Source organism: Nymphalis io, chromosome 8, assembly GCF_905147045.1.
Source record: "Nymphalis io chromosome 8, ilAglIoxx1.1, whole genome shotgun sequence".
Taxonomy (NCBI): Eukaryota; Metazoa; Arthropoda; class Insecta; order Lepidoptera; family Nymphalidae; genus Nymphalis; species Nymphalis io.
Genome location: NC_065895.1, coordinates 3,859,416 through 3,884,187, shown reverse-complemented (window position 1 = coordinate 3,884,187; position 24,772 = coordinate 3,859,416). Strand labels below are relative to the sequence as shown.

General features: G+C 29.9%; 1 protein-coding gene and 1 long non-coding RNA gene across 6 annotated transcripts in view; one reads left to right on the top strand and one right to left on the bottom strand.

Moving 5' to 3' along the window:
* Positions 1 to 6,236: 6,236 nt before the first annotated feature.
* The window catches only part of LOC126769841 (leucine-rich repeats and immunoglobulin-like domains protein 3), a 107,902-nt gene continuing 89,366 nt past the window's right edge, over positions 6,237 to 24,772 (bottom strand). For 4 of the 5 annotated variants that reach the window (XM_050488741.1, XM_050488740.1, XM_050488739.1 and 1 more), the window contains 10 exons: positions 21,521 to 21,615; positions 18,395 to 18,578; positions 17,236 to 17,404; positions 16,807 to 16,916; positions 15,298 to 15,410; positions 14,834 to 14,970; positions 14,252 to 14,404; positions 13,995 to 14,175; positions 9,413 to 9,552; positions 6,237 to 9,133 (listed from right to left, as the gene is read on the bottom strand). In XM_050488741.1, coding sequence (XP_050344698.1) covers positions 8,868 to 9,133; positions 9,413 to 9,552; positions 13,995 to 14,175; positions 14,252 to 14,404; positions 14,834 to 14,970; positions 15,298 to 15,410; positions 16,807 to 16,916; positions 17,236 to 17,404; positions 18,395 to 18,568 — 1,443 coding nt within the window. In that variant the 5' untranslated portion in view covers positions 18,569 to 18,578; positions 21,521 to 21,615 and the 3' untranslated portion in view covers positions 6,237 to 8,867. The remainder of the gene's footprint in view (positions 9,134 to 9,412; positions 9,553 to 13,994; positions 14,176 to 14,251; positions 14,405 to 14,833; positions 14,971 to 15,297; positions 15,411 to 16,806; positions 16,917 to 17,235; positions 17,405 to 18,394; positions 18,579 to 21,520; positions 21,616 to 24,772) is intronic. The other variant, XM_050488743.1, reaches the window with a different exon arrangement.
* LOC126769849 (uncharacterized) overlaps positions 20,376 to 24,772 on the top strand; it is a 144,227-nt gene continuing 139,830 nt past the window's right edge. The window contains exon 1 of the long non-coding RNA XR_007669428.1: positions 20,376 to 20,432. This is a non-coding gene — a long non-coding RNA (uncharacterized LOC126769849). The remainder of the gene's footprint in view (positions 20,433 to 24,772) is intronic.

Sequence of the window (24,772 nt, the reverse complement as noted above, 5' to 3'; positions counted from 1 at the left end):
TAATAACCAATATTGTATTATTTGAGAGTAATTTCATGAGAAGTAATTTATTTTAATGTGAATCAATGAACAAAGTGGTCATTTCAATGTAAATTTGTAACATTTTTCGTAATAACCACAATCCATTTGTTTGACTATCAAAATGCCTGTTCGTTATTTGTTAAAAAGGTTTATTTGTTTAAATGTTTATACATATTCTTCCACTGGCTTACTAAAACTTTCCTCTGAATAAAGAAATTTTTTTTTAATTCCTAATGAATAAAGTCCACGTCAGAATAATATATTTTTATAGTGAATACTCTATTAATGTACCGCTGACAGAATCCACACTTATTAAAAAAAAAAAAACTTAGATGAGCTTGTTCCACCACGCATTAATACAGGTTTTTGGATGTCGAATAAATGTTTTAACGATATCACCACTAAGAAAAAGATGATTTAAATGTCCTTACGCGGATTTGAACCCACGTTCCTTGATTTAGATCGATGTTCAGTTCACTGATAAATCTCTTCTCTTGTATATATTTTTATGATTTTATTTAAAATATTTCAAGCAACAAAATTCTTTATGTATATTTTAAAAAAAGCCTGCAGAATTAATATGCCCATAGTTCCACCTACTTTATAATCCAAGGTTATCACATACATCCGAGGTTCAAACAGACATATCTAGTAACGGAATTGTAGAAATTATTGCACGGCACAGCCGTACCGGTCGCAGGAAACACAATAAATCAAGCGTCGCCAGTTGTTTGAATTAGTTCCCGCATTTATTGTACTTTCCTTGAAACAGCGTTTACACGTAACACGCCACCCATATTTTATCTATATAGTTAATTGACGTTTTAATTCCTACAGCTGTTTGATGTTAATAAACATATTATAATTATATTATTATGCGCGCTCTTAATTGGTCGACCAGTGTCTAGTGCGCGTTTTTTGACTTATTGATTTTTTGGTAGCGTTGACGTTAACTAAGTTTGTATGAAATTAAAACAGCACCATCAAGTAACAATAATCAGAATTAAGGACATGGTAGAATATGTGATGTGTGGATGGTACCCACCCAGAAGTGCTTGGAAAGTCCTACCACCATTTTAATCTATAACAGTCAAAGGGAGTCACATTGATTTCTTTTTAATAAAATCACAAAAATATACAATACAATTATATTATGAACACAATGTTAAGCACAATATAATTTAATATTTCCAAATTATATAAAAACTTGGTACAAGCTATTTTTTTATTTAAAAAAAAAAAACAAGTTTAATTGTGTACTTACTTTTTTTAATAAATGTGCATAGTTCGCAATTTCTCCTTCGTGGTGTCGCACTGGATAAAATGCGGGTTAAGTTTTGACGTCACAAGCTATTCGTGTCGAGAATTCATAGTTAGTGGAGAATTTATAGTTTAACTTCGAATTAATGCATTCGTGTTACAATATTATTTTAGTTTTTATTTTTATTCGGAAGTTAACTTAAAAAATAGTCACATGAATAATATTCTGCTAATCTACACGCTTATCAGATGAGTGAAATCATTGTCAAGGGACTACTCAGGCACACATTGCGATGTCTCTAAATTTCATCTATATTACACTACCTACGGGACATAATTCTAGAATATTCGTCTTCTTAGAAAACGAATAGACTGTAATATATGTATCTAAAAAACATGGCCGTCACGAGACGTCAGGTCGACTTGACACATTAAAATTACCTAATGGTTATTGAAATAATTGATCTTAAATGAAATAAATATATAGTAAAATAAATAAAATCATTGTTTTGTTAATAAAATATATGGTTAGAAACCAGAAGTAGGATAATTAAAAAAAACGACACGCAACTACTCTATTTCTTATAATTCAAAAATAATAAAATCACCATTATTCAAACATTGACACGTTAATCATTAATAACTAAAAAATTAATCACCAAATCAATCCTAAATTAACGCTATTTCTAATCTTACATGAACCAAAACCAATATGGAGACATGTAACTAACAGCACCGTTTAATTAATTAATTTAATTTATTGCGAATTACTAAACTAATATATATTTAATATTCGTTTAATTTTTCGCAGCGTAGCTTTACTTAGTTAATAAAGATTAGATATTTAATTAATGATATAATAAAAAGGACCATGAATATTACAAAAGCAACTATCTAACGACCACTGCTCACAACTGTCTGCACAAAAGTAATCCCTCTGACGTAGCTTCTTTCTTCTACCCGACATTCCTTTCTTTTGTTAAGCTTTGACAAATAATTGGAGTGTAGGAAACGTTGACTATGTCTCATTTCCTTGCATATATATATTTCATTATTATAATAATATAACGGCTGATGATATAAGATAGTATCATGCCGCTTGCCGTCGCGGCATACGAGTCGGCCCTTCCCTCAAACGTGTGCCAATAGATATATGACAACCAAAAGTACCTTATGCTATATATAATATACCATACCTATATATACATGACACTATCATTTGTTTCAAAATTAAAAAAAGAAGTAATAAGCATCCAAGGATGAATTGACAAACAACACACACATACTTTTGCATTTGTAACATAAGTAAGAGATCTTTCAAATTAACTCGAGGTTTACCTGTTAGCACCCTATACATTCAACAACTAAATTAAAATTTCATCAGTCTCTAAGTACGTCCACGTTCCGCTTCAGGAATAATAGTTTATTATTTATTCAATAATTAATTATTTCAGCGGTTATTTATATATATCTGTGTTACATTTTGAAGTATTAGTGGACCAGTGTTATTACAGGCACAAGGGATATGACATTTTAGTAGCTGGATATGAGACGACAGATGCATGTTAAAATATAAAATGTTATTAAGCTATAAATATCTATATAGCTTAATCTTACGAGTACATATAACAATAAGTCATTTTGCACCACCATACCACCATAATAGTTTTTTTAAAGATTAGAAAGAAAGAAAGAATATAATGTAGAACGTCCTGCGGCAAGGTGGACCGACGATTTGAAAAAGGTGGCAGGATGGATGCGGGCTGCCTAAGATTCAGATGGTTGGCATTCTATGGGGGAGAATTTTGACCAGGCAATAATTATAATTAATAATAAATAATAATTATAAATAATAATTGGAGATTAATAATAATATTATTAAAATATATATATAAAAAAAATTAAAATTAATTAATATTTTTTTGTTTAATTTAATTTAAAATTTGTAATTTGGAATTTATAATCTTGGAGCTCGGAACTCGCTTCGGGGTGTTTTAATAAAGTAGCTACACTTACAGTTGCGTCACTATATGTTGAAAAAAAAAATGGAGTATTACATTTCTTATTAAATAATATAATATACATAAAAATTGGCCCAGACCGTCTTATTACACCAAACAACATGCGAGATTCATACCTTCTTCCGATTGTTATGCCGCTAAACAGAAATGAATATCATCAATATATTCCGGTTTGAAGGAGATTGATTTAGTTTATTCCTCCTTATACATAATCCATTAGGTTGTTTACACACGGTACTGCAAAAAAAGGCACCGTTGTTATATTTAAACAACGTGGCTTCTAAGCGCTTTACTTTATATAAGCAATAAATCGCAATACTGGTGGTAGAGCTTTGTGCAAGCTCGTCTGGATAGGTACCACCCACTCATCAGATATTCTACCGCAAAACAACAGTACTTGGTATTGTTGTGTTCCGGTTTGAAGGATGAGTAAGCCAGTGTAATTGCAGGCACAAGGGATATAACATCTTAGTCATCATAGTCCCAAGGTTGGTGGCGCATTGGTGATGTAAGCGATGTTTAACATTTCTTACAATGCCAATATCTATGGGCGTTGGTGACCACTTACAATCAGGTGGCCCATATGCTCGTCCGCCTTCCTATTCTATATAAAAAAAATACTGTTGTGTCTGTGGTAAGCAATTTTTACAAAAGCTATCCATCGCCACGGCTTGCGTCAGCGTCGTGCGTACACTGTCTTACAGCTTTATCTTTTCTACGATAAAAGAAAATGTTGCAAAAAATATCTGTCCGATCAATTTATAATCTTGGAATTCGGGACTCTCTTCGGGGCGTTTTAATAAAGTAGGTACACTTACAGTTGCGTCACTATATGTTTACAACAATATCACGTACATATATTCACAATGATATAGATTATTTTTAAAGAAACAATGTCACCCATTGTATAAACACGAGAATTGAAGATAACACGTAGCTTCCGACTTTGCAAAGTCAATAAATCTTACTTGGGGCGTCCTGAATTATAGAAACGAATACCTATTTGTTTCTATAATAAGATTCCAGGTGTTTTAAGCTTGACCTATTAATAAAATTAAATCTCATTACAAAAAAAAAAACTTAAATAAAAAAGATTTATTACTGAACACAAGTTTAAACAAATGATAAAAAAACGTGATGTTAGTATTATTTAATTTTTCAAAAGAATATTCATACAAATAACAATAATATTCATTCATTTAATTGAATTTGATTAATTCTGTAATTTAAAGGGTGAAAAAGAGTAAATACCGAGTTTCATAATTATGAGTTTATCTCGGCAGATACTTCTAAGCTGGTGGTAGCTTTACATTTAATTCAATACTGTAACATGACGATTCAAAAGTGCCTGTATGAGCCTACCTGGATAAAGATTTTAAATTATAATAATTGGATACGTTTGCTTCTATTATCTCATTATAGATATATAATATCGCATCTTATGTTGATAAGCAAAGGTATCAGCTTACTTAATGTTTCAAGCACTCATTCGTTTAACTTCAAGACTCTTATGTGTAAGTATATAGAAAACCAGCGAGTTTTGTTAGGTTAATGTGTACAGTAGTAACCAAATACTACATATAGTAACATTAATAAGCGTAGTTAACAGCGTAGTTAGCATAGTTAACATTAATAAGCGAATATCATAAAATAATCAATCCTTCTATTAACATACAAAAATTAGTTCTCTATGAACTTACGCTTTGGTTAGGAATTAGATTAATATTAGTGGATGAATGTTTTCTACATAATACATACACTCATTTGTATTCGTTGTGCTGTTAACTCTTTTATGTCGCAAAAAAAAAAACAAAGAAAATTAATCTTTTAATTGTTCATTACCTTTCTCCCATTAAAGTGTATCTGATGTGGGAATATCAACTCATAACAGCGATTTAATTTAATGTATTGCTTATTAAATTCCAAGTACTTGTGTTATTAATCAAACATGTGGAAACGTTGAACAAATCCTCAAGAAATTTTCATGTTATTAAAAGTTTTCCTCAGATCTCGACGTGTTTTAGTACAAGTACCTACCAGTCCCATTATTCTGCAGCCAAGTTTCTTGAAAACTACTTGAAATGTGTTTGTTCAGTATTTCAGAGTATTATTATATTGAACTATAAAATTGTTCAACTGAATTTAATGGACAAATCTTTAGTAGTATTATAGACTCGAATGTGACTTTGTATTTTTATTACGCTTTCACGGCTTTGACATTTAGTATATAGCTTGCACGATAGTAAAGAACTTTTCATACCGTTATAACTTTTGTTTTTAACATCAACGAAATACTGAATAAGATTATTTTTGTCGTAAAATTTATTTTTATATTGTCTAGGCTTAGGCATTCGTTAGCCGCTGTCGCCGTCTTGCCATCCATTATGAAGATTCCAGTAATATATATCTTTTACTTAATATTAAGGAATATTGATTGATATGTTTATTATAACCAAAATAATGCTATTTCTGTCTTTGCTCAATTTACTGAATGCCTTATACCCGTAAATAAATATACAAATAAAAATTCAAATAGCTACTGTACAAATGACCTGGTGAAACATGGTACATAACCGCGTGGAACGGTGGCAAGGATACTAGATGCATTGAATTAGAATCGCAATTAAGGTAGTTTTGCTTAAAAATGCTGTGAAGCGAGTATTCAGTATTTTTCTTCTATTATCATTATAAAGAAGATGACACAGTGTTCTTTAATTACTCGCACCCTAAATACAATTTATAGGTAAAACCGTTGGTCAATATGTTTACTGTCTATCGTTTACATTAGTTTAATATTTTGATAGACTATGTGTTTTTTTTCTGTTTTTATACAATTAAAATGTTATACGAAATGCTTTACCATGCCCCAAATGAAATGAGCAAAAAATGACGCAGTGTACATGTTACAAATAAAACACAAGTTCAATTGTATTTATATTTTTATTAAAATCAAAATTTGATACAACTTTACAGCGAAATTTCAGTATTAGATTTAACTTAAATAATAAATGTGACTATAAACTTCATGAACACGTCTTTTAAATTTATATCAACAACATCAAAGATTAAAAGGATTATCCATTGAAATATTATTAATACATATAAAATTATTGCTCACCGAAACTGCGTACCGGTCATTCCTATTAATACACCTCGAATTCGATACTATTCATTCACAAAGAACACCTAAGATATACGGATGAAAACATCGAATTACCAAGCGTCCAGAATACACAACAACGATTAATAACAGTAAATATGAAGAACAGTAAAATACACAACATTTTACGATATAATATGTCTTAATACTAAATTGATATGCATTGTTAGGTTTTGTGAGAAGATTGCTTTACGCGTTACATTCAACCTTACGATATGTTTGATGTTGGTTCGATTTATTTATTTCTATAAGAATCATAGCAATCAATATCTTCATTAATCGAGTAGGTATATTTAACTTGCGTCCTATAACCATAAATATAGCTAAGTTAGTAAACTTGATTAGCAGACTATACACGCGTAAAAGCACAGTCTAATATTAGAGATGTCTAATTTGTTTACAGATTTTATGGTTATTCAAGCTTATATTCATCCAAATATTGTTGGATATGACTATGACGCATTGATAATGACGTGACGTCATAAATTTGATGACATCAGATATCTTTCATCGAGCGTAAAATAAGATTAAACCGTGCTTTGCCCCGCGTACAATAACTAATTGAAATTACATCGACATTAATTACAACATTTATATTTTTTAAATAATTATAGTATATGAATATATTTCTAACATAGCATTTTAAATACTCATCATGGGATGGTAAGGTGTCCTTAATTTATCAGGTTTTTCGACTCCGATCATTTTTTTTCGTGCTATCATTACAATATAACTATAAGTGCATAATGGATTATATAATTGTGCAATAAATACTTAATCCTATTGAATAAATACCATCTATAAACTGCAATAGACACATCCATATTATTACCACGTATATAATTTTATTTTTTTATAAAATATGTAAACGCGTTTTAAAGAATACAAAATAGGTATTCAATCTCGCGTCGTACACGCGTTCAACATTTTTATAAACATACATTACAAACATTCTGAAAGGTCGAGGTTTGAAAGGTATATTTTTTTTATCATTTCAATACATTTAAATAATTCATTACAGAAGGTTATCACATAGAAAGCTTCAATTTTATTCGCAACATTTGTATATTATACGAACATACTTAAATATACTTATGTAATTCAGACTAGGGGATATGTTTTTGGTTACATTTATCACTTAAATAATTATTATGATCACACATTCATTATAATATAAAATATAAATAGGTTGTAAGGTAAAATATATGAACACTACAAGAACGAATGAGTTACATTGTTACCGTGTTTCTAAATAAAATTTGAGCGTTTGCGTGGAAGTAAAATAAAAAAAAGCAAAATAAACACGATCAAGCATTTAGCAAACAGCTTAGAGTCACATTTATTACTCTATTAATAAATTTTAATAAAATCTATACAAAATATATCGTAACTGATATTAATATAACCAAATAAACTAATGATCGTACCATGTCTTTATGTAAAGACTATAAAGATACAAATATCAATAAAACTCGACCATGCAAAACTAATTTTAATTTAAAATAACTTCATACCTTAAAATAAATTATATTTCTGAAGCCGAGCTAAAAAAATAATAAACTATATAAAAATATAAATTAAAAAAAAAACTATTAAACTGCATATTTCCTTATATCTAACACTTAACCATCTATAACTAATCTACAACGAACATCCAAGGGCTTCATCTAACGCATAGCGTTAGTAATATAATTTGGTAATAATTTAACTAACGTAATTCATAAACAAGAGGTAGAATTATATCAAGGAAATATGTGGAAACACATTAAAATTTTAATTATAATTATAATCCTAAATTATATATAAGATTCTTGCGTTCTTATGAATATAGAGATAAACATTGAATAGTCAACATGGTAAATGCGCAAAAGCTTACTAGAACATTATAATACGAGTAGAATTACATAGTAAAGGCAAGGGGTAAATTATAAAAAATATTAGAAGTTTATATTAATATTAGGTCAGTTTCAGAAATGTTTTCGCTTTTGACGCGCTCAAGACTGTTTAGCTCGATAATGACAAAGTTTTAAAGACGACTCTTTCAGATACTTCAAACCACTATTTCACTCTCGCCCACATCTGGCTGGTAATACTCTAAAGTAAGGCATACCTAACTCAAAGGTATTCTAATTAATATACCTAGTGTATCGCACCTCAGAAATCATCCTTATCACAAGTTCATTCCAAAATCTACAATTTTTTCTTCAGCCCAAATTGATATGTTTAGTTTTTACAAATTCATCACATTACAAAGAAATATAATAAACGAAAGGTCATATCAAGGCATCCGGCCACAGCTAACTCGACATTCCTTTCGTTGAACTTAATAGGGAAACTAAAAGGGTTTGCTCTCTCAGAACCATCTGGTAATGATTCTAAAATATATTTTCGGTAAACCAATTTATCTAAAGCCATCTAACGATGACGAGAAGGACCATATTGGTTACCATCATAGGGCAAATGTTAACGGCGCTTGAAGGTCTTCCGTAGCCAGGTTTCCTTTTACAGTTCATCTTCTCGACAGGTATTTTAGCCACGCTATACTCCCGGTGCTCACTAACCATGGTGCAGATCGTACGCTTTTTCTGCATCATCTCGTCGTCTCGATCGCGGAGTCCAGAAAGCCAAGATTCATACCATGCGAGATCGCAGTCACAAATCAGTGGATTATCTAAATAAAATTAAATCTAATTTAGTCATATTCTTAAAATAGTATAAATAAAATATAATAATATAAGGTAACTAGAATAAAAATTTCAAGTACAATATTTGGTAATTATTATCATATTCATCAAAAAGCTTTCGTCTTCAAGTCTTACTACTAACAACTGACACATTAGCAAGTAAATACACAATCAATAGTTTCAATTAGCTACAAAAACTAATTACTCTGTTAGATATATTTAATCGTTAATTAAGTCATTACATCATTATATTAAATCCGACATACCCATTATATCGACAACTCGAAGTGTATCAAGTATTGGCTCCATGATCTCCTCGGGGATATGCTGCAATTTGTTGTTCTGCAGATTAAGCGTCTCCAGCGAGTTCAAGTTGTCAAAACCCATTGTAGGTAATTGGTGAATCCTATTAAGTATAATTGAAAAAAATCTTAATGATTATGCTTAGAAATAATGTATTCATATGCTAATAAATGATGTATGTCAAGGATTTTCATGAAATCAGCAAAATGGTAGAATTATACGGTTAGCCACCTGACCAATCCCGCATGGGAATTTAATGCTTAGTTCTCAACACGTTACTAGTGGTTGAGGTGTTTACGTAATAAGGATTCTCTTTGTTGGCTGTACGACACCGATGGGTCTCGGTGGGGTCTTTTCCAATTTACCAGAATCACACAACTGAGTCATAAAAACGAAGACAAACTCTAGAAAAAGTTATTTCGGATTTGATCTTTAAACGTAATTAAATTAGTTTGACATACGAATATCATCAAAATCAAAGCATATTTGTTTCAATAATGCTCTTACAAGTACTTAAGAATAGTCTATTTATAATTATAAATTGAACGTAAACCTACTACCTATTCTTGATCTGTTTAGCATATAGAACCGATTATAATCGACTGAAAACTTAAAATGCATACAAAATATCGATAATGTACATCAAATAGAGTACAAAACTGATAATTGATTAAACATACCTACATGGGTATTACGTCAATGTTAGCTGACTAGCAATTCTATTCGAACTAGCAATCTAAATCAACAATGCTTCACAGTGTAATCAATTCGCCTGCTCAGTTAATTCTAACTGAAGTGATTTTATCATTGTTTTTTTTAAAAGCGGAACTCATCTGTTATTCTCATTTTTTTTAGATGTTTGATATGGAACTGCTTCGTTGACCTAGTACGTAGCTTATAAAGCCACAGATCCCGAGGTCATAGATTCAAACACTGGGTTGGGCTAAAAAAGTTACTTTATTTTTGGTACAAAGTTCTCAGTAGTGTATCGAAGACTGGAAATTGGCAGTGCAGACGAGCCCGTGTCATTGATTCTGCGGTTGAAATTGTCTGGTCGTGTCTGGTTTACCATCCCTTTGAAACATGAAGTGAAGGAATAGAGAATGCTCTTGTGCACTATAATTTAGTCCACGTGAAAAATGGCTTGGATATTGTCGTCATGAACACAGACATTTTTAATATGTTTGTGTTTTGTAAATGTTCTGAGTAAGGGATCAAATTTCATCCAATGAGTATCGAGTAAAGTACACATAGATGATCTCGAAGCTGTTAAAAATTATGACAAAAGATTTCCTTAATTTTCATATATCATATATCATACCAATCCAACTGGTCCTATGAATAAAAATAAGTACTAGATTATTCGTATGTCTGCCTCTAGTTGATAGTAAAAAATGAAGAAATTTGCTTGCATTATAAGATAACGTAATAATTAAATTTAAAAATTAATAAAGAAATTATTTGATATTAAGCAAGGTTTATTATTCTTTGAAAACAAACTGACATTAAATTGTACAGTTTTTGGAAAATCATGACATTAGTATGAAATCAATTTTAATATGTAATTGATTATTTTACTTTAATAAAATATACATTTTCTTTTTATGTTCTACTGCATAAAAAACGATGTAAGCAAAACTCTTTTGGATTTATCCGCACATCGGTGTCAACACTTATAACAGCACACTTAAACTATTACAATTAAAATTTGTCTATATTTATATATAGATTTTATTTACAAAATTATTGAATTTTTTTGCTATAACTACCAAGTAGCTAGATAAAATTGCTATAAACATAGTATAAAGTTTACTATACCGATTGATGGATACGAAAGCTATTTCTGACAAAGTGAACTTGATCGTTTATTTTATTTTGAAGGAAATAAATTAAAGACCTATTGATATATATATAGAACACCCGTGACACATACTCTCACTAAGATAATTTATAATGAAACGATGACAAACGTCGAACCAATGTATTGGCAAGGTTCTAGGACGTTCCGCTTTGATTACTAGTCTAAAATATGTAGACAGCGGATTTTTATATCACGTTTCTCGTCTCAGTTTTCTTTAAATTCGTTTTCTATTTTTTCTTGTACATTATAAATAATCATACGACGAAGTTTTTTAATGCTTATTCATGGTAGAAATAAAGAAATACATTAGGAACCGGTAATAGTTTTAAATTCAATTTAGTTGTGTAATATGATTGGAAAATGAAGATTTTTAACGTTTTGTGAGTATCAAAAACAAATTATTTTTGATAAAATAATATAATGATAATGTGATTTCAATTGCATATTTTAGTCATTTAATTCTATTCTATATTAATTAGTTATTGAAGATTCTAAAATAGTGTTTACTGACATTAACTTGAACTTATCATTTCGTAACAAAAATTCCCACTTTGTATGTATTGCACCGTTGTTACGTAGCAAATGCAACTAGAATACAAAATAAACCAGCATACTAGAGTAAACTCCAATAAAAAACTGAAGCTTAAAAGTTTCAATTTACTAAAGAAAAATACTTATATTTTAGAAGAGATCTTAAGCGACTTATTGAATAAAGTATGAATAAGATTTTATTTCGATTCCCTTATTAGTATCTGTGGAACAAACCTTACAAATCAATTTTAAATCCGTTTAACCAAATGGATTAAGCTGAAATTTTGCTTATAAAATTTTAATGGTTGATGGAATGGAACATAGAAACGTGGGAATTGAAAAGGGTTCAATGTATTTTTTTTAATTAACATTTATCATTCATTCAATAGAACATTCGCTGATAACGTAAAAATTAACGTAAAGTGTGATGGAACTGTAATTTAATCTGATGGAATTATTTTAACATTCTAGTTATCATTCGCAAGCTTTGTGCAAACTCGTCTGGGAAGGTACAACCCACTTATCAGATATTCTATCGCAAAACATCAGTACTTAGTATTGTTGTGTTGGTTTGAAGGGTGAGTGAGTTTGTAATTACAGTTAATGTAAGCGATGGTTAACATTTCTTATTACCTTAATAATTCGTTATAATAAATACTAAAAATTACAATTTTATATTATTTATACTGTAAAATACAAAATAAAAAGAAATGTATTTATTACATAACCGCAACATATGTATATCCTTATTAATATTATAAATACGAAAGTGAGTTTAATTGTTACGGTTTCACGACTCAATCGATCATTATGAAGTTTTACATACACGTTGTATGTAAAAGTAAAAGGACATACACCTTACACCTGACTTTAAGTAACCCACTTTGCGAGTATGGTAACTAGTAAATAAAACAGTTACAACAAAAGTTACTGTATACACATTGCTTTAAACAAATTGCCAAGATAAATTAATTAACAATTTTCTGTACAATACGGACAACGTCATTCGACACAGAATATTGAACAATTTTGCAAATCATTTCTCTCGATTAATCAAGTTACACGTTTAAAGGCCAATACGGTTGAGAGAAGCTGAAGTAACTCCGAAAATTAATCTAAATTAATACTGACAATGTTGTGCTTTGCAGCAGAATTAATAAGCCCGCTACATTCAGCGAATTGGATCGTGTAACATTACTATTTTCAGATATTTTCATTAGACTCCACTGGGTCTAAAATAAATCTTTCGAAGTTAAGGATGTTTCGTCTGAATATTCATACTACTATTTTGGAAATCGTTTGCTAAATAATTTTATAACATTTAAGTAAGTAAGTAACAGCCTGTTAATGTCCCACTGCTGGGCTAAGGCCTCCTCTCCCTTTTGAGGAGAAGGTTTGGAGCTTATTCTACCATGCTGCTCCAATGCGGGTTGGTAGAATACACATGTGGCATAATTTCAATGAAATTAGACACATGCAGGTTTCCTCACGATGTTTTCCTTCACCGTCAAGCACGAGATGAATTATAAACACAAATTAAGCACATGAAAATTCAGTGGTGCTTGCCCGGGTTTGAACCCACGATTATCGGTTAAGATTCACGCGTTCTAACCACTAGGCCATCTCGGCTTTTTTAACATTTACATTGAGTAATTAAATGTCCAAACTGTATGGAATTGTACTGTATGGAATTACTTCATTTACAAAGATAATTTTTGAAGTGTGGAACTTACATGTTTCGGCTGAAATTCTACCATAACTGTCAGAGTGGTGGAATTAGTTATTCTTTTTAAGAGGAGATGAAACCTTTGCTTATCAGTAAAGCTACTTTACTTTAACATCAGATTTTTTTAATCTTATATGCCAAACCATTTATGTTCTTATTACGTTATAACAAATTATGGAACTTCTACTTTGTCCATTTAACTTAATCGCTTCTTAATTAAATATTGTCTAAATTTCAGACCAAGTCAAAATAACTCTATTGTTAACTCTATGTCTATGTTATATAAGGATAATTTTAACACTTTAACAACAAATTAACCGATGTCATTGACTATTATAACATCGACTCAAAATTTTAATTTAAAATTAGTTTTAGCGATATTAACAACAGCTATAGCTTGCTAAAATTATGATTTATTTATACTTACATATTCTTCTGCAAATTGAGGAAGGTTATGGAATCTCCGTAGCCAGTGAAGGCATCCTCGCTTATGTAAGTGATATTATTCGAGCGCAGGTCCAGATGACGCAAGCGATGTAGGGGTCGGAGAGCCTCAGACGGTATCTCGTGAAGACGGTTGTCACCGAGACGTAAGTATTGCAGGTTTTCTACAAAATATGTATTTATTTAATCTTGTAAAGAAGTATGTAATTCTTAATTATGTGAGCCTTTGTTTATTTCTACCTTCCAATCCAGCAAACGCCTTCTCGTCAATACGTTGGATTTGATTGCCTTCGAGCTCCAAAGAGTTGAGGAATGTCAAATGAGAAAACACATTAGCAGGTACCTCCCGCAGTTGATTATGCGCTAATCCCAATGAGTCTAGATTCCTTAAACCTATTAAATAAATAATATTTATTATCTGAAACTTAGATTGCATTACAGTGTACATTTATAAAAGAAAAATACAACGTTAGTCGCCCGGTGCAATATTTAAAAAAAAACTGGTAATACAACTGGTTGCACAACAATGTTTGATACTAAATTTAACGAGTGTGTATAGAGGTTATATTTATTTATTAAGAGCAATGCGTTTTGCGTATATATATTATATATCTTATTTTAAACCGTGGCTCACTCTTGGACTAATAAAAAGACTAGTTAATTACGATATATAATTACGATTCTATTGAAACCTAAATAAGTTAGGTCATTTATATTTAGATAAATTAATTTGTACAACAATAATTTCTTGTATTTAAAATAAAGTAATAAAATCCTACGAAGTAATAAACAAAACTTTGTAAATCATAAATGATAACGTACCTGCAAAATCTCCTTCAGATATAGAAGTGATGCGGTTTTCCTGCATTTCAAGTTTCTTCAAATTCTCGAGTAACGCAACAGCTTTCTGCGGTACGACTGTCAATTCGTTTCCACCCAGGTTTAGGCGCTTTAACTTCCTAAAAATATATTTTGTATATTTGATTCACATATTGATACACATAGTTATAATATACTTCTTACTTTGACTATAAGTAAGTGTATTGCTTTTTAGTGTATATATTAATTAAAATTTGAAAAAAGGTTTTTTTAATAAAAATAAGAAATAATTATTATATTCTATGTAACGAAAAAAAGAGATGAGAAATGTTTCGAGCAATATCAATCAATCACTGTATAATTACATCACACTTTTATTAAATCACTTAAATTTATCCTCGAGCTCTTCCAAGGTGAGAAAAGGTTCGAACAAAGTGAAAAATCAATTAAAAATATATTCCACTTACTTTTCCAAGCCCTTAAAAGCCTCGCCGTCGATAACCGATATTCTATTTTCGTACAATGTCAGGATCTCTAAAGTGTCAAGGCCCATGAACGCCCTGTTATGTATTGCTGTCACCTTAAAAGAAGGTATTTATTAGGGCTTTTAGTTCATTTTTAGTTGTTATTTCTTTACATATCTTTTTGTTTTAGTTCAAAATTAACAACAAAACGGCGGTTTTTTTGTTTTTATTTTAATTGAATTTCTAAACACACATCTGCGTCCGTGCCTAAGGTTATATTAGGTTTCTAAATTTATATTAAGTTATACTCATAATATTTTAATACGAGATATATAGGCTTTTAATTATTACAATATATATTTAATCTGTTACATAAAAAATTGAAGATATTTTACTTTTAAAAAACCCAAAGCGTTCATAATATTATGAATGGTTACTCGGATTTTTATATTTTATATTATTTCCTCGAAAAAACAACAAGTAAAACAAATAATGGTAATAATATCAAATATAGTCAAGTGAAAATAATTTAAGCCAAGCTGAGGTCAACATAAATACAGAATACGCAAGAAATTTAGATTTATATAATTTTATCTATATATATATATATATATATATATATATATATATATATATATATATATATATATATATATATATATATATATATATATATTTATATTATTTATATATATATTTATTATTATATTATATATATTTATATAACGGGTAAGTTAAAAAAGGGAAAAAATACACAAAACTTTGGCCATTACACCAGGATTAAGACGTTGCCAACTTAGATGAAACACTTTATAAAATGCCAATGAAACAATTCGTGTGCCAAATCGCGTCACACTAAAAACGTGAAAAGATAATAAATATGTTCTCACACGATAAAACATAAGGATATATTTTAGTAAATATACAAAGTGACATGTACATTATCATCGACTTAAAAATAGGCAGGTTCTCCTTTCTCACAAGTTTGTAGTTGTTTGTGTTGCCAGCGAAGCGAAGCTATACGACCAATTTTTAAATAATTTCACTACCCTATCATATGTATATATAATATACCTATGGAAAGTTTCTAGTAAATAAAATATTAAATACTATTCTTATGTACTTATAAAACAGTAAAAAGTAACAGCTTGTAATTGTCCTACAGAGGACGTAGGCCACCTCTCAATTTGAGGAAACAATTTCTAGAGCCTATTCTAACACGCTGGTCTATCTGTGGAATATCTGGTATTTCTAAGTTCCTCACGAAGTTTTTCTTCACGAAAGCACGAAATTAATTATAAACTAATTAATACAGAAGTGCTTTCTTGGATTTTAGTCCGCAATCATCGGAGAACCGATTCTAACCACTAGGCACATAAGAATTTCATTTAATATAAAATGATTCATTATTTTGAATTAAAAATTTATGATTGAAAATATTTTAAATTCGTTTTTTAAGTAAATTAATTTAACAAGAAGTAATTTAAATTTAGCCACGTTGTATAAAATTACCTTATTGTGATTCATGTTCAGGATAAGTAAGTGATTAAGATGCGTAAAAGATGAGGTCGGTATCGTCGCGAGATTGTTTTGAGACACGTCGAGTTGAGTCAGTTTATTCCCTGAAAGTGTTATAAGTTTTAATTAAGAGTGAAAACATTCGTTCTGAAACCTTCTCTAATTAAATTTTAATCAATTTATTTATATATTATTCTTATTACTGTGTTTATATAAAATCATCGATTCGGACATAATATGCAAGCTTCGTCACCGATAAGGAGATGAATTATAAACGCAAATTAAATACGTGAAAACTCAATCTTGTTCGCTATCACATCAAGAATCACTTATTCGGTTCACTGGACAATATCGATTTTTAAGAGACTTAAGAAATATTATATCGTAAATTGTTTTGTAAAATGATTTTTTTTATTTACTTACCAATAGAGCTTAACGAAGAGTCCTCTATAACGGCTAAGCTACTGTTATGAACAGTAAGATGGCGGATATCAAGGCTCAGAAAAATGTACGAAGGCAGCTTCGCTAGATTGTTATGACGCAGCTTTAAGTAGAATATGATCATGGGCTTCGATCGAAGTGTGTTCATTGCCTACAAGAAAAAAAAATAGTTATTTAACTCGATGGTAACATTCGAACACATTTTGTAGAAAACAGTTGTATGTTTGTAATTTAAATCACCTTATATTATTTGAACTATTATTTAATTTTGCTTTTAAATAAGTAGGTAAAAGAACAGCGGTTTTTTATTAAGATTAATATTAATTTTTTGAGATAAACAACGAAAACAATTTTCACATTATTCGTTTTCATCCCTACTTCGTTTGAACCTAAATTGTGTAAGTTTTTGTTTTTAATTTCAATTTAAGCTTAACCTAACCCAGTGAGCTAATAAGTTTAATTAAAAGTTCAATTTAAACAGTAAGCGTCGCATAAAAATGAAAATTTATTAAAAATAAATTATTAATGAAATGAATAGATTGAAATATAATAATAATGACATCTTCACTATCACTAGTTCAGAAATTAATTGAATGATCTTATAGTCAACTCCAGGAGATGGTGACAGAAAAATCGAAGTCATTAGTTTCAAGTATGGCTACGAAGCAAAGTTCAACGTGCAATTTTAAATAAATCTGCTTCTTTGCGATGTTGTGACGGCTATATATATGGAACCCCATCTCAATATAGCATTCATGACGATTAGAAAATAAAATTAGTTACACTAAAATAGACTAAAACTAAATAAATAACAAATTCTTATTGGTATAGGTTACAAAGTTAGTCTTACTAGATAAGAATGGCATTTCACGAACATAAATATTTGTGCGACAAATTATTTGGAGCACGTAATCCGCCAAGTTCGATTAATTGTTCTGCGATTACGCCCCGAGTATCCGAGGAGCTACGACCATTATTTTTATTTCATTAATTACCACGTAAATTAACCCCTGAAGGGTCTTGAATTTTTCTTATCTTGAGATCTCAAGATTGAACATTCGAAAAGAGCTCTTTAGTTTAATTTACAGCGTCAGCGTCATTTACAATTTAAGTTTTTGGTAATTTGCTAATAAATAGTTACCTTTTGTATGTGTTGTTGCTCAGTAAATTCGCATAAGATATCAAGGCCGTTCTTCTTAACGGTACAGCTGCAGGGAGTGATAGTGTTCTGCGGTGGGCACTGCTGAGCGCCCTGAGGGTGGACCGGCCTCGCGAGCAACACCACACAGCAGAAAAGTAACCAACGCGGCACCATCTTGGAATATCTGAAAAGAATACTTATATTTACTTATACAATTTTTAAAAAGAAACACACGTAGAATTTTTCAGTTGTTATTTCTTACTGCACCGACTTTAGTGACTAAGTATTTGTTGTCATACTTCTTATATTATTACTATTGATGATATTTTATTGATGATCATTCACCAGTTTATTGTTTAACGGTAGAATGAAATGTTACTGAGTTAAAATCCAAAATGAGAAAATGAAGAAGTAAAGGCGATGTTTTGTCAAATATGTTGCGAAATAAGAAAAAATAAAAAGTGAAAATAAAAGTAAGAAATTGATATAATACAAAACAAATTGTTCATAATGTGATTTGAATGAACGAATGAATGAACAACCAAGGGTGAGTGAGCTTAGAACTGTTTATTTTACTTCTTTTTGCATACTATATAAGAAAAAATATTACAATTATACACGTAACGCGATAATGCACATCGTGCGTGACAAAACAAATTTAAATATAGTACTTTAAAGTTCAGACATGAATACTTTCTATTTTCAAAGGCACATATTACTTAAAATCTTGAAGTATTATTTTTAAAAGTTCAAAAATATTTTCCGCAGGAATTTTTTGTATTAAGTAAAAAAATATGTAGTAAAACATTCATGAACATCCTTTTACAAAAACCTGTTTCACCCAAGGGACTTAAACTTTCGTAACGAAATAGGTGTATTGTGTTTTGCATCGTAATTTCGCATTAAAGAAAATTGAATTTTTCCTTTTTGGTTGGCGATAAATCAGAGAAGTATTTTTACAAGCTTTTATTTAATCTCGCTGTATTATGTGTGGTTCAAATATTGCAGCTAAATTATAATCCGGTTGCAACCAGCTAAGCTGAAATTTTATTTAAATTTTGTGACATCGTCGTTTTAGTGTATAGCATAAACAAATACTTTGACTGTTATTTAATGTTGCTTAATTTACAATTAACTTTAATTTTACCATTTGTGTTATTTATAATTAGCCTGGTTAATATATTTGGATATATCAGTAGATTGTTTTTGAGTTACGATTAATAAGCCGTTTAAGTTCCTTAAAGTATTTTACAACATATATATACTTTGAAAACTTTTTTATAGGGACGCTCTTGAATTACACTTCGTAGACAAATACTTCTACCCTCCATTCTGGATAAATGACAAAATTAATTATGTTTGGTTACATCATTAATTTTGTCATTAATGAAAAAGTGTAATTATTAAGTTTCTCGTCGGTTTTTCTCGATATACATTCCGAACTGTTGAACTGTGAGCCGAGATGGCCCAGTGGTAAGAACGCGTGAATCTTAACCGATGATCGTAGGTTAAAACCCGAATTTTCGTGTCCTTAATTTTGCGATTATACTTCATCTCTTGCTTTACGGTGACGGAAAACATCGTGAATAAACCTGCGTGTGTCTAATTTCACTGCAAATTCTGCAACATGTGTATTCCACCAACCCGCAATGGACCAGCGTGGTGCAACAAGCTCCAAACCTTTAGCCCAGCAGTAGGACATTCACAGGCTGTTACGATATGATAAAGTTCTGAACTGACGTTTCAAAATTACTTGTAAAATTGTACTCGATAAGGTGTACTCGTATTCATTTTTGATTTAAATATATATATATAGTCGTACTAAGAATATAATATCCTTTATCTCGTCCAAAGAAGTTTTACTTTAAAAATAACGCAAATTCTTTTCTATACATCAAAGTTTTGGAAGCAATTGTCAAGATGCCAATCTTAAAACTCTTTTGTGTTTGATTCAACACAGTATTATTATAGCTCTAGTGCCCGCTACACCAACTTCCGGTGCCACGGAAGGTCGGTTCGATACACGAAACGGCTCAAGGTTAGCTATTTGCTTCATAATTTATATTAATAACATTCACTATTTATACATAATATTTTATTAATAAAGTAATATATACACTAGATACTTTGTGATACTAGATATTTTGTATCTCATTCGTTATTATTTTTAAAACTCAAAATTCTGAAAATATAACGGACAACTTTTTAGTTATTGACTATATTTTATCAAATTTAGTATATTATTTTTGGAACGCAGCCAAGCAATTGGGTCACCTGCTGGTCTGTGGTCACTTTTAGCAAAAGACATTGTAAGAAATATTTAAACAATTTCTTACATTCTTAATACTTAACAAATAACCACGAGATGAACATTATGTTTTTAATTACACTATTCTATAATGACACGCATTGATTGAAAGAACAAATTAAAAGATTCTTTTTACTTTATATTATTAAATTATAATATTATTCATATTTTAGAAGAACAGGAGTATACATATATTTAATTTTCATTAAATTGAAAAGAAAAACCTTATCAACGATATTCATAACATTTATTTTTTAACTCAGGAAATAATTTATTCTAAGTATAAACAAAAAATTATATTTGTGTATTTGATTAGTTAAAACCCCTTCATAGGAAGTAGGGTAATCAATAGTTTTGGGTAATTACTGCAGCGACGAGAAAGTTTTGTTTTTGAGTACAATTTATTGAACATAATTATTAGTGAAGAGTTAGTTAAGTGTAATTCATATTATTATTTTTAATCCTTATGAATAATATATTGATCGATAAATGATTAATACATATAGTTTAATATGTATTTTACTGATATCGAAGGATTTTATGAATTCCCTGACATAAACAATTGAAATAATAACTGTGCTATTACTGTATTAGTAGGACATGGGTTTAAGGAACAGGTCAATATTAATATTAAACATTAAGATAATAAGTGACCTAGCTACATAATTACCTTTGAAAATCGTAGAGATTACTAACCACAAATGTTTACTATGTATGAACGTACCAAATAATATTGGTCACGTGTGTTCCAAATGTTCACACAATCATAGCTTCAACTTCCTTCATAAATCATATTAGTGTGTGTAAATAATACTCACGTATGTATGAGTGCGTATCAGGTCGGCGAGTACGGTGAGGGGTGTGCCGCGGTCATGTGGCACTAGGTCATATTCTTAGACATCCTCTGCCCACCCTGCGTGAATAATTATATCATAAAATATGCATATAAATACGGACAGTTTTGTCGTACTTTTAAATATGCATGATTTTCATTAAAATTTTGTAAGCTATACCATGTTTTTAAATAAAACTGTGGGCGTGGTGAGAGTAGAATTTTAAATGTGAGTGCAACGTTTATTTGTGTAACATTTGAGTGAAATATTCCTACAGCAAAAAGACTTCATGGATTTTGGATTAAGAAACAAACGTTCTATATTTTGCACGATGACAAATAAGTAAATTTAAAAGTTTAAAAAAAAATCCTGATTTATCGTTCTACTTAAATTAAGTTCAGCTTATTATATTTATCCACCATTGAACATTATTCATCCTTTTATCCCAGATTAAGCGAAAGATAAAATGTGCGAAGGGTCGGCACGCGGCAATATATTTGCTTCGTAAATCCAGGAACCAAATGTTTAAAATAGTATTTGAAATTAAGTGTTCTCATATGTATATAGCTAAAATTGTACATGTAAAAAAATTCGTAGTACATTTAAATATAAAAGGAATGAAATTAATTTTATATAAAAATTAACTGTGCTATAGTTTTTTTAGTGTAAGTATTCAACACCCTACATGGACGCCTTAAGAAATATTAACTATTCCTTACATCGCGAATGCGCCATCAACTTTGGTAACTAAGATTTAATGTCCCTTGTGCCTGTAGTTGCACTGACTCACTCACCTTTTCAACCGGAACACAACAATAACAAGAACTGCTGTTTAGTGGTTTTGCTAAGTATATTTGTTTGGCGATAAAACATGTGATGGCTGAATGTCGTCTACCCGAACAGGCTTGCATAAAGCTACCACCAAGAAAATATTCACCAAAAAATTGGTCAAATTTCATCCAAGAAAAAATTTGGCAAATTACAATGTTAATTTACAAACTTAATATTGAACTATGGAGACATCCTTGGATTTGCATCTCTTTGATTCTCCTCAATGTCATAAGCTGTGACGTCACTCGAAACATGATGGATGATACTTACAATATTAAGCACATTGACAAAAGCAGCATTGTTAACGAATTATTTAATTATAGCATCAAAGTCATTATTGTCGTTGACTGCTATGAATATAAGACGACTTCGAAATTACTTACAATCTTTTATGTATTAAAGTATATTTTAAAAAAATAACTTTTTGTAAATATCTCGTTAGTTTTTTTTCGCTTATATATATTTAATATGAATTAAAGAATTATAAGAACATTTATTCATTAAATGTACTTTATATTTTTATCATAAGTATATTGTGTTACTTAACATGTAACAAAATGGTATTAGAATCGTTGTCAATGTATGGAAAATACTGAAAGAATTCAATAAAACTTATTTTGCTGATAGTTTATATACTGTCTAATATACATGTTAAACAACATCACATGATATATTGTTATAACTTAAAATGTATATACAGATAAACAAACAATATTATATCAGCTACCAGAATTGAACAGGAATTATCGGAGATTCAAATTAGTTTATTTTAAATAATAATTATGTTTCTTTTGCATATTAACTTTAAATTTATTTCTTTTTATGTTTCAAGATCGTTTGGGCTATCACCAAATATTTATGATTTTTTTTGTCACTCAAATCCAAACATCGATACTTGGAACTACAGTATTGTGGTTGCAATTATAGACATAAAGGAAATTACATTGAAACTAGAAGCGCTATGATATTAAAGTATTGGTCTTCGTAAAAACCATATCTATAGATGAAGGTGACCACTTACCTTCAGGTACATTACTCCTGTTATAACAAAAATACAACTTCAGATTATATAAAAAAGTATTTTTAAATATTTATGAAAAGTGTATTCAAGAATTTCGAAGTTTCTACAAAAATTAGAATTTTGTTCCGTCTAAAAATAAATTACATTATAGTCATTAATGTCAGAAAAACACAAGGAAATTGGGCAATTCTCCACAGGGAAATTTAAAATTCCGTGATTATTCAGTCTAGAGTAGGCTCACCATCTCTAAGTGGTGAAATCGAGAACAAAATGGGGGAGAATCCGTTCCAATTAATTTTAAAACATGAATATATTTACGGACGTAGGCTTGAATTGATAATTATTTATGGATAAAATATTTTTCATATGCTCTGGATAATTAAAGAAACTGCTCAATTTAATTTACAATGTAAATATTCACATTTAGTCATAAAAAGTTCTACAAATTATATCCGGTTTAACTAAAGTAATCAAGCAAAAAGTAATAAAAAGGAAGGTCATAAAAATAGGATATACCGATCGAGTCGTTTCTGGTTTTTTCAGAACTTGTTCTAAAAAAAATATATTCGGTCACCATAATTTAAAGTAAAATAACTAAAAGCGCTAGAATTACTGTGCGTTAGATAAATTCCCTTCGTTTATTTATTAATTTCGCTTCAAGCAGCAACTCAGCCTTTGTACACTTTAAGCTATTAATTACACCGATCCATAGTGTGTACGATAAAGAAGATCTATCCATTATTTTACGTTGACTTTAATTATTACTAGAATGTGACACCTTCATACAATAATGAGCCATTTTAATGCGCATATTTTTTTAGAAAATAAATAATTTTATAGATAAAACTATAAACTACTAAAATAAAAATAAAATAACAGCCAGGATATGTCCCATTGCTGGGCACAAGCCTCGTCGTCCCTTGTGGCGAGGTTTGGAGTTTTTTCCACCACGCTGCTCTAAAGCAAGCCAGCTATATGATGTCCTTCTGACCGGTTTCAGTCGGTCAGTCCCAAGAGAGATCATAACATGTGCGCAAATGTGTGCACAAACACATGTGCACTCTCTATTCCAACTGATTTTTTTATACTATTTATTTTTAATATCCCGTGGATGGACAAAGTCTTCTTGGACTAAGAATAACGATTTTTACTCGTAACCTATTTCTCAACGCCGCTGAAAACAATTTCAGATTTACATTATTTAAGCATAATAGTTCAGGTAAAAACTAAGAACAATAAAACAACAAAAAGTGAGAAAAAAAAGGTAAGGGTACTGTATGTTATTACAGCACTAAAAATAATAATAATAGTAAAAATGTTATAAAAATATTTAAGGTATTTATTACAATATCCTTAATAATACAAAAATAAAATATATATATCCA